Source organism: Dreissena polymorpha, chromosome 2 (genome assembly GCF_020536995.1).
Source record: "Dreissena polymorpha isolate Duluth1 chromosome 2, UMN_Dpol_1.0, whole genome shotgun sequence".
In the NCBI taxonomy this organism is placed as follows: Eukaryota; Metazoa; Mollusca; class Bivalvia; order Myida; family Dreissenidae; genus Dreissena; species Dreissena polymorpha.
This window is the reverse complement of record NC_068356.1, coordinates 91,252,494-91,263,815: the sequence shown is the minus strand read 5'-3', so window position 1 is coordinate 91,263,815 and position 11,322 is coordinate 91,252,494. Positions and strand designations below refer to the sequence as shown.

Below are 11,322 nucleotides of genomic sequence, written 5' to 3'. Positions count from 1 at the left end.
AAATAACATACCTAATAGTTGCTTTGATAGGCTCTTGTTAACGGGCAAACAAAAATGCTCAGTGAATCACGTTCACTAGATTATAAGTACAGTTTTTATATACAAAAATCGCTTTTGTAACACCAAATTTTTACGAAAGATACTTTTCACATCTGAAAAACGGAGTTCATACTTTGAATGTGTGAAAATTACAAATATCAACGTGTTAACAAATCGCAATCTTATATTTACGAAATCCATAAACAATGATCGCAATTTTTTATATTCGAACCATGACAAACAGAACAAAACACACACACACGAACACACAAAATAACAAAAAGTGCATTATTTTATCTTAAAAATGTAAGACAAACACAATTTTCATCAAAGTTGTGTTGGAAAATATTACTTGTGAACAACTATTATCATGTTGTTGTTCAATACTGGTAGGTGTACCCGGCCGCAGCCATGGTCGATTGTATCCAGTTTCTGTACACAAGGATGTCCTCGAAGAGACCCGGCTCATCGGCGGTCTTGCAGTCGCCCCCTGAGGATGCAACACCTACAAAGGAGAAACGTGTCCCGTCTGTGTGTGTTTTCAAAAGTTTATCAGGTTCCCCGCGCCTAAGGTTACATTATGTGAGGACTCGTAGGGAATCCCAGCACTCCTACATTGTTAACTATTTGACTCACGAAATTTGTGAAGACTTTTGAATCATTTATTATTCCTGCAGTTTTTTTAAATGAAAATTATTTTGATGTATTTTTGGTGTGGTTTTGAAGCGGGAAAGGGTGACCGGATAGTCCGGAGGAAACCCCCACGTCCGGTATGTTGAACACCAACCACTTTTACATGCTTCCGGAATCGGGTATTTAACACGTGTCGCTCCGGCGAGAAGCACGTGTACCGCGTGTCCCCGTCCGTGCTTACCGGACAGCACACAGACACTCTGATTAAAATAAAATCATTAGTAACGATACACGTTTCGGTAACAGCCTTTCAAACGTCACCTTCCAGCGACCTTTCATCGACCAATCACCGATTGAATCATTTTGTTGTAGTGGTAAGTAATAAGTGTATATAAATGCGACATTCGTTCGCTATTCATGGAATTACGTTGTGAGTTACAGCATGACATGTAACACGATTTAGTGCATAATGGTCAATTCAATTTTTTTTTTTAACTTTAATTTTAATTTTTTTAATTTTAAATTTAACAAAAAAGAAATATTAAAAGGACTATATTCAGATCTTCCTGTTGAAGGATTTTTGCACCTTAGTCAAATTACAAAGCCGTGTAACAATTGACCACCGCTTCTTTAAACAATAATAGAAATAAAAAATGCCTCAAAAGTGGCATACATGACTCCACATTTGGCCTTGTCACACAAATTAGGTATCCGTTTCAAAGAAATAGACAAGCAGACATTTTTAAAATATTATGACACATGTTTGCCTATAATAAATATGAATTATTTAATACAGTTCTGTAACCATCTTCTTAGGATAAGTTGAAAATAGGTCGACATGTCCTGGTTTGATTTTATGAAACTTGAACGTTTAACGCTGAGTCAAGTAAATAAAACTATATTAGCTTGCACAGATTTGCTGAATTATTTTTGATTTAAATATTAAATAAAAAACTATTTTTATAATAAGACTTTCTTGAATAATCATCCTAAAGCAATGTGTTTTATTGGGGATGATTTTTTAGTTGAAACGGTGCGATAACTCCGTCAACGTTGAGTTTTTTGAAACCAAAAATAAAACTGAAATTGTTTTATTTATTATCTTACTTATGTGTTCAATTCAATTTATGAATAGGTTCACCTTTCGTAAATTACATAGTACCACCTCGAGATCACGTTTCACGGTAATAACAGTCGACAAGGAGCCAAAATCCGTCAACCGCTAGTGGTTTGTAATCCGTCAACCGCTAGTGGTTTGTAATCCGTCAACCGCTAGTGGTTTGTAATCCGTCAACCGCTAGTGGTTTGTAATCCGTCAACCGCTAGTGGTTTGTAACACCATTCGAAGTTCACCTTTATTTTATGTTTTTGCACAAGTGTTACACAAAGTATAGACGTTAATAAGCCAACTGGTCTAGTTTTTTTAAGTTATCATACGGAAGTTATGAAATTAACAGACCAACTGACCGGTTTTAGGTCGCCTCAGCGTAGTGGATACGATGTGCGCCCATCGATCGGGAGGTCACGGGTTCGAACCCAGTTGTGGTTGCATTCTTTAGATATCCCCCTAATAGACACCAAGTACTGGTTCTAGTCCCAGGAAACGGACTCGAGAGCGTTTCAAAAAAGTCTTAGGCTTTCTATGCAATCGAGCTAAAATAAATATGTTTAAACTAAACCTACTGATCGGTAATTAGATACAACTGCTTGAACCGGAGAATTAAATTGGCCGTGCTCTGTGGAAAGAGGTTTAATGCATACCGGTATACGTAAATACACTTTACGCCTAAACTCGATATTTGCTAAGAAGAGACTTTCTTAAAACGAAAAATATCCTAAAAGCGGAAAGTGTCGTCCCTGATTAGCCTGTGCTGACTGCACAGGCTAATCTGGGACGACACTTTACGCACATTCATTTAACCTCCTGTTTACAGAGCACGGCCCAAATATAAAAAGTTTGTCCTATTACAAGATAAACGTCATTCATGGGGATGTGGGTTGAAGTCAAGCAAAGTTAATTAAACAGATTTAATAGTTTTGAAGGAATTTCAAATACCTTGAATGTACCATACGCTGTTGCTTTTGTCCTGGCATACAAGAGGGCTTCCGATGTCACCCTAAACATGAAAAAGATTGATTAAGACATCAAAATAAACATGTCGAAGTTTTAAAAGTACTTTCGTCCGATAAGACACTTTATTTTTCAATGCATGTACAAGAAAAATAAAGAAGTTATGGCAACTCAAAACAAAAAAACACGGTTTCCTCCCATAGACATCTAGCAAAAAGAGCTGAGAAGAACTGAGAGTTTGCATTTTAAAACGTTGAATTATATTTCTCAGAAAGTTACATTGCGATCATCGTTAGTTTCATTGTTGTTAAGAGTCAAAGTATGTCTTGTGTACAAATCTGTTATTAAGATTCGAGTTTCTACAGAAGAGCGTCTCCTCACCGTGCAAAAATCCTTGTGGCCCGACTCATAGCCCGCACATATTTCCGTTTCCGGTAGCACGTCAGTCCAGTGTTTCATGCACACGGAGTCTTGCATGCAAGCAAAACTACCCTTCATTAGCATTCGCAATAACGAACAGCATAAAGATTATTAAATTCGGATGGTTATGTCATCATCGTCATCGATATCAGCATCGATATTGGCATCGTCATCGTCATCGTCATCATCATCATCATCATCATCATCATCATCATCATCATCATCATCATCATCATCATCATCATCATCATCATCATCATCATCATCATCATCATCATCACCACCACCACCACCACCATCACCATCATAATCATCATCATCATCACCAGCATCATCATCATCATCACCGTCATCATCGTAACCACCAGCACCAGCGCAAACAAACGCCTGTGTCAACAAATACATAATAGAAACAACAACAATTCACTGACAACAACAACAACACTGAAGATTAATGCCTCTACGTTATTGGTTTTGTTCAGTTCATCGAACACTTGGCCGAACCAATACTGAAAAAGCTCAACAACTTCGATCCGCCGTATACCTTGCAATATTGGTAGATCCACCTGCTGCAGACGACCGGCGTTCCCACTTCCGGCTGAAACATACAGGCATACTACTGCTTACGGACTTTCACTTTTAAGACGGAAGTACAAGTGTTAACGAGATTCTTGTATATTTAATGTGAATACATACCTTAATGCGGTTGTGAAATAAATAGTATCTTTAAATATATGTAAACGCAACATTTCCTGTCCCGACTTATATATGAATGTGCGTTTCTACAATCCAATATTGTAACTATTACCATCTGTACATGTTCGCTGTATAATTGACCTCAAGACCTCTTCATTTATTATTTCCTTTTCTTACCGTTGGTATAAAGTCCTACCAAAATATTGTCTACCTCTACTGAATAACACACATGATATTATTATTCGAGTGGAAATAATTGTTTCCTCGCCGCTCAGAAATCCTTTCCGCCATTATCATAAACGATTTGTAGTTGACCACTTCGAGTAGTTTTGAATAGTGTAGTTGACCTTAAAACACATTCAAACTTACACTGGTCGTCCCATCCGGCCAAGTAGCAGACGTCCCCCGTAGCGTACCTGTGTGTTGCGTCAGGAAGACAGACGGGCCGCGTAGCGTTACTAAAACTAAGCGAGGGAGGTCTCCTTTTATTACCACCGACAATTTAATTTCTGGGAAAATGGCATATGTGAACACATATTGATTCAAGAGCTTGCAATTAATTTAAGGACGAACATTATTTAAAGGGCAGAAACCACATTTTGGTTAAATGACGGTTTTCAAAAAAAGGTAATATTTAAAAAAAGACGGCATGCATTATGTTTAGACAAGCAAAGTGTGACTCCTGTTTCAGAAAAATGTTAAAAATATTGTGTTATTAAATTAAATGTATACTGGTCATGCGATATCGCTAAACTACTAAAGCGTTTGTAACGCCTTTTCTCGATAAGTTTGACCCATACAAGTAACATATCGTTTATAATTTATGTTTTATAATTCTTAAGTATCTGAAAACCAGCGCGGCGCAGTGTTAGCGCATAAACTATAACTAAAACAGGACGTGGGTTCGAAAGCCAGGAACGGCAATATTTTGTATTTACTTTTTCACTTTCTTTTGTAATAGGTAAATACTATTTTACACAGTATAGATTTGTTAGTAAACATATTTAACGGCCTTTTTGAAAATATAAAAATCTGTGAACATGTCAATTAAAGAATAGCGCGACAAGTGAATGGATGTAAATAGAACCCTCGGGCTTATGCACATGGATTATAGTGTTCATATACAAAAGGGACATAACTTACTATAATGTACATGACCGAAATAATACAATTCAAATATTTAATATATAATTATTTTCTCTTTATCTATTTTACTATAGTATCATAGAATACATGTATCTGCTATTGTTTATCAATGCTGGGAAACGGGACGATGCACACCTTTAAACCGTAGAGCTCGAAAGCGGCACTACACAGTTGTTCATAACATAGACGTAGATAACCTTTGCCTATGTCTTTGATCGTAACAAGCGCATATATATAGAACTCGATACGAATTATATCGAACCTTTCAAATTAAGTTATTTTGGCAAGTTTCTAATAACGACGTTTCGCAAAAAACGTTTACTTGTAGGTACATCAGTAAGCAACAATGATGTTATTAGGTGTCAATGGTCTGTACACAGGTGGTCAATCTAGCACTACCTGATTTCCTCAGTGGTTACTATTAACGCCAGGTCATTCAGAAGGTTGGTGTCATTGTATTGTGGGTGAATGATCACGTGATCGATATGGTAGAGCTGTACACCCCTATTGTTTGCGTGGACTGAATCGTCGTAAGAGCTGTCGTACAGTTTCCAGTCTCTGAAGTCCTTTACTGGTCCACTTGTACTGGAATTGTTTCGTATTAAAGGGCATTGCATATATACAATGTAATTTTTTAACGTATAACTCGTTCGTTAAGATACTTATAAGAGCAACGTGATCGAATGGTACTTTTTAAATTGCTGCCAGACCCATTATGATGTAATAAAATAGGATGTTTGTTGGCCTTCTACAGATAACACGTGAAGATGTTTAACATTTATCAGGCTGTAATAACGTGTTACTGCTTTTAAGTAGATGACTAGCAATCTATGTCGAACTGCTTACGAATTAACAGTATGAACGTAAGTATAAATTTATATATTAACAACTTTAAAATGACACAAAAAGAAAACAAATAATATTAATGAAAATCAATGTGAAAAAATCATCAGAACAATCAGTGAACACACTATTGGTCTAATTTAGTTCTTTTAAAAACGAAAATACTGTAAAAAAGTGAGTGTAAAATGATAAAACAATGACGAGAGTTTACTAATTTGTATATAATTAATACATATTTTATGTAGGCATATACAAACTTACGTCTGAAGCACTTGTGCTGACGTCAACAGAACACTTGGGTGTATGACGGCAGCAGAACCAACGTTACTTCCGTCAACTCCACTTTGTATGTAAATCTTTAAAAGCCAACATTATACACTTTAAATGAATACAAACTTCAATTAAAAGGGGAAATTAATGAAAACGATAAAAACAATAGCATATGTTCTAATTGGATTGTTGCTGATAACATTTGTTTTGAGCAAGACAAATGCAGACAGAAATGACAGAAGTGACGTTATTATTTAAACTTTATACCGATATATAACACATTGGCAAGATATACATAGGACGTTAACAATATAAATACATTTAAACTTGTACATTGAAAATAATTGCTTATTTTTTAGTTTTACTATTACAGTAAGAAAACATGTTTTTCTTCCATTCAATCTTTTTAATGCATGCCACTTTCGAGTTTTGCTGTTTCACATTCGGTAATGTCTACTTTTAAACTTATTTCAAAGTAAGTTTAGAAAAACCGCCGTTTGATTATGTAAATAGATGTGCCCTAACGCAAGATTAAATGTTGCTTCCTCTAACCATCCATGGCCAGGCATTGTTCATAGCGACATGACCGCCTACGATCCGCTTGTGGCCCGATGACGTAACTGGGACGCCACATGGAACGCCGGGCGTTACTGTAAACGATATTTGTATACAGATATACTTCCAATAATACTCGTACATATGAGGAAATTAAACAATTGATCAGTTTTGTTCCTTTCGATTGGTTTACGGCATGCTTTATAAAATGTTTTAAAACGGAATGATTGTCAAGCGTTTAGGCTGTTTATATTGATTTGACTAAATATGCAAGGACCTCCAACAATCCGTATTCTTATTCGATCAAGACTTACCACCAAGACATCCTGCTGACAACAGCACACACAAAGAGAGAGCCACATATAACACCATCTTACAATAATATAAGAAAAATATTGATGTACTAGACATACAGATATACGTCTCAAGACTTCTCTACTGATAACGGAAATCATACATTGTTGATCGTGAGGTCAAAACATCGCTAGATAAAAGCGAAGAATAGTTATCTTCAAATGCTGTGGAATCATTTATGATTCGCCAACGCCATCAGCGACTCGGTGCAACACGAAGACTAGACTATGAGCTTTTCATCATAAAACATCTTTTTATTATTACACATATTTACGTCCTTGATGCAAGCTGAAGAGGTGAGGGGGGGGGATACATGTTTTGCACACATCTCATGTTTATACTTGCCAATTGCCATATTTCTTTAATAAACGTGCACATGTTTCTGCTTCAAGTAATTAACCGGAATATCAGTGTTTCGACTTGCTTTTGGTCATTTCTGCATATGCTCCTCTAGTTGAGCTTTCGTCTGAGAGGTCATTTGTCCTCTGACTTTTGAATTTTGTTTGGCAGTCACATTAGAGCCTGCACGTTATACTTAAACACCAGCTGTATCTGTAAAAGAACGAGTTGATAAATTGACAGCCGTGATATAAGTGAAATCCAAAATAAACAAAACTTTTACAAAAGTGTTTTTTTTTATCTTTGCACAACAGTTTTCAAAGGTTAATTCAAGGACGAACGATTATTAATTATAGTAATTGATCAGCAATACCGACTTAGTAATTTAAGTCTCTGGAAACGAGCATTGGTATTTTTTTTTAGAATTTACTTATATTTGTTACGTCTTAAGTTAGACTCTGCTGATGTATATGCATTTAGATTGATTATGAAATATTGTTTACAAAGTAGATTCGATGGAAATTACTATTGGGGATAGTGAATACATACGGAATATTACGCTAGTCAATTGTTTCAAGAGTTTGTATCACTCGAGTCGCTTGTGTGATGACGTATCACACGAGATGCGGAGCCTCGAGTGTGATGCGAAATATCAAAAGCCACGAGAGTGATACACACTCTTGGAACAATTGACTAGCGTAATATTCCTTTTATTATATACAACAACTGACGAAAACAGTTAACAAATGTATTTTTAACTTTAAAAAAACTGACAAAACAATGACTAAAACGGTACGCCATAGTTTATTTAAGACGCGTATGAATACAGTTTATGTAAATTAACGTGTAAACATTCGAACAGGGAACACAGGTTTCCGACACGCATACCTTAATGCCATCGTTAATTCAATTTTTATAACAATTAAGTTGACAACTTTAATCCGATGTTTATAACAAAAACGTTTAAACGATATGCACTTCCACTTCTATCTTCCATGTCTTTATCGAAACTTAGTTTAAACCACACTATTTTATTGTATTCCTATCGAAATATACATTTATGCATGATAAACACACGCTCCCAATTACGTTTTTAACACATAGTTTACTGTTAAAAAAACACCACGTCCGACATGTCCTTACAGAGTTTAGATAAAACTATTGTGTTTTGTCACAGAAATGACGTCACACGATGTACTACGTTATATATTTCGTAATATAAAATATTTCTATTTTCGGTGCGTGTAATGTGACGTCATTAAATGGGTCGAAGTAGTCCGGCTAGTACGGTAATACGGAATTGGAAACAGCGCGTAGCGTAATTACGGGATTTTTTATTTCAACGATTGATACAACCTGTATTTTGTTAAAAGCATTAAACAGGTATATAATAAATCATCGTTAATCAATGCTTGAGTTGTATGAGTTAAATGTTTAACTAAGCTCATTGCTATCGACTCCACGATAACAAGGGTCTATTTAAACACATGATTCTACAAAATCATCGCCTTATTAACTGACATTTATAGCATAAAAAGATATAATTTTCGAATAGATAAACATCTCTAAAACCACTTACGTTTATGCTAGTGGATACTATTTATTCATTTATTCCATATAAACATGACAGACAATATCTGTATGAAGCATATTTGCTAGAAGCAAACATTTTACCCATGGCTAAAATATAAGGTTGTTAAGAGATTTATTAGATGCAATACATATTATTTGTAAATACATTTACATAAAATTGGGTCATATGGCATATTGGGCCCGCGTTTCTCCAGACTAGATCAGAAGTTATAATTTCCGGTATGAAGTCATTCAAGATTTAGTATTATCATTAGCGGACAGGTGAGATCCTGATCAGACTGCGATAATCCTGCATGTGCGTAAAGTGTCGTCCCAGAGTAGCCTGTGCAGTCCGCACAAGCTAATCAGGGACGATACTTTCCGCCTAAATTGGATTTTTTGCTAAGAAGATACTTTCTTTAAACGCAAAATAACATAAAAGCGGAAAGTGTCGTCCCTGATTAGCCTGTGCGGACTGCACAGGCTAATCTGGGACGACACTTTACGCACATGCGCAAATGCGGTTCTGGATCAATGCTGGCCACATATGTTATATGCCCCATATTAGCATAACATGACTCATATAAAGATTGGCATTAGTGAAGGCTTACTTGTTCCTATACAATTCGTAAGATATTTATTTCAAACAAAAAAAACCGTTGATTCTTGCAAGAGACAATGTAAACCTACGACTTTAATGTTTGTTACGTAGTAATGAATACACATCATACCGACATCATGATATGAAATCAAGAATACGGATTATGCCGAGGCGACTATGAGTAATTTCTAATTAACCGTTTACCACTTTGATACGTATTTTGACGCATTTGTAGTCCTTTAGAGAGTTAGATTTAATTAAAGACTTTTCTTACTATATTCAAGTCTTAAAGACTTCATTTCCAATCCGTAGATACTGATGAGCAGCAAACAGCATATAACCTGAGCAGACTGCGAGTTACTCGCAGGCTGTTCTGGTTTTATGCTGTTTGCACATAGCCATGTTCACTTTGCTTCTAAGAGGGAATGGTTTAAATCATGGAGCTTGCTTATCTTTTGTAGGACACTCCCATGTCAATTACCTTGGTATGTCTACGAGAGTGCGGTGGGGTTAATATTAAGAACCGGTGATTTAATAAAAATGTTGGTTTTTAAATCTGTGGATTGCAAAGCTGTTAATGGTGTGAAGCGAAGTTCTGTATACGGAATTTTTTATACTTTAGAAAAACACCACAGAAGGTCTTTGACGGTAAATGGCAGTCTTTCGTTGACCAAAGCTCGTTTGAACCACATAGTTTATCATATGCGTTTTACGGTTGTTACCAATCCTTTGTTTTTATTGCTGTCCGTACGCGAAAAAATGATAGGCTATATATTATCCTGAACATTTCTGAATACCGCTTAACATGTCTGAATGTATTAAAATATGAAATAAACAACATAGTGCTTCATCTTACACCCACAGATTGCATTGGACAATTTTTTCTTCCTCAGTTATTACCAAAATCGCTATAATTTCATGCGATTATTTTTTATTTAAACATTCTCTTATAAAAAATACTGTTCTTCCCGCAAATACAAATATTTTGTTAACGTCGCTTTCCGTAGCTTTATTATTTTGTTTTTCCTAATGAGAATTTTTTGCTGAGTAGGGTAAATTCCCGTAGGATGTCAGTCACCATGTTAGGCTGTATTGCTTTCCGCTTCGCGTAAAATGACACAAGACATAGCTGATATTTAATGCTGTAAACGTGTATGCTGTACTTACAGAGAATGACCTACTTTCATGACACCGGTCTGTATTTTGAAAGCTTCTGAGCAAAAACGTAAATATGATGGGATAATATAAAAAGCAAGAAATTATATTTTCTACATATCAATTTATCAAATTATTTAGTGTATATTTTTATTCAAGGTATTTACGCCATGCAAATGTCAATATAAGGTTATATTATAAAATACCAAACTCATAATACTTTTGTTATTCTACAATCCTCCAACGTTAACCCTTCGAATGCTGGGAAATTCGTCGTCTGCTAAAATGTCGTCTGCTGAATTTCTAAAATTAGCATTTTCTTCGATTTGTTCAAAGAATACTATCCGAATAGCAAACAGTTTGGATCCTGATGAGACGCCACGTTCTGTGGCGTCTCATCTGGATCCAAACTGTTTGCAAAGTCCTTTAAAATTCGGTTCCAGCGATGGAAACCGACATGTTTCACCACAATGGCGTCTATTGAATAAACACAAGTTAAACACAAACATTACGTCTTAAAGCAGATGTGCTGCACAAGTTTGCTTGGTACATACGTAATATATTTTCTAAATGCAATCGTATTGTCTACTTTTCTTACAAGTCTTTTGGTGTGTTCTCCAAATATATG

The 11,322-nt window shown here is 35.7% G+C and overlaps 1 protein-coding gene across 1 annotated transcript; it reads right to left on the bottom strand.

The window, feature by feature from the left end:
• Positions 1 to 318: 318 nt before the first annotated feature.
• On the bottom strand, positions 319 to 7,148 carry LOC127870356 (ovochymase-1-like). The gene is made up of 9 exons (XM_052412980.1): positions 6,988 to 7,148; positions 6,671 to 6,768; positions 6,110 to 6,204; positions 5,405 to 5,590; positions 4,229 to 4,323; positions 3,708 to 3,761; positions 3,125 to 3,213; positions 2,729 to 2,789; positions 319 to 544 (listed from the first exon to the last, which is right to left on the bottom strand). The coding sequence occupies exons 1-9, from the start codon at positions 7,082 to 7,084 to the stop codon at positions 420 to 422; spliced, it is 900 nt and encodes a 299-aa protein (XP_052268940.1). The 5' UTR covers positions 7,085 to 7,148; the 3' UTR covers positions 319 to 419.
• Positions 7,149 to 11,322: the final 4,174 nt, after the last annotated feature.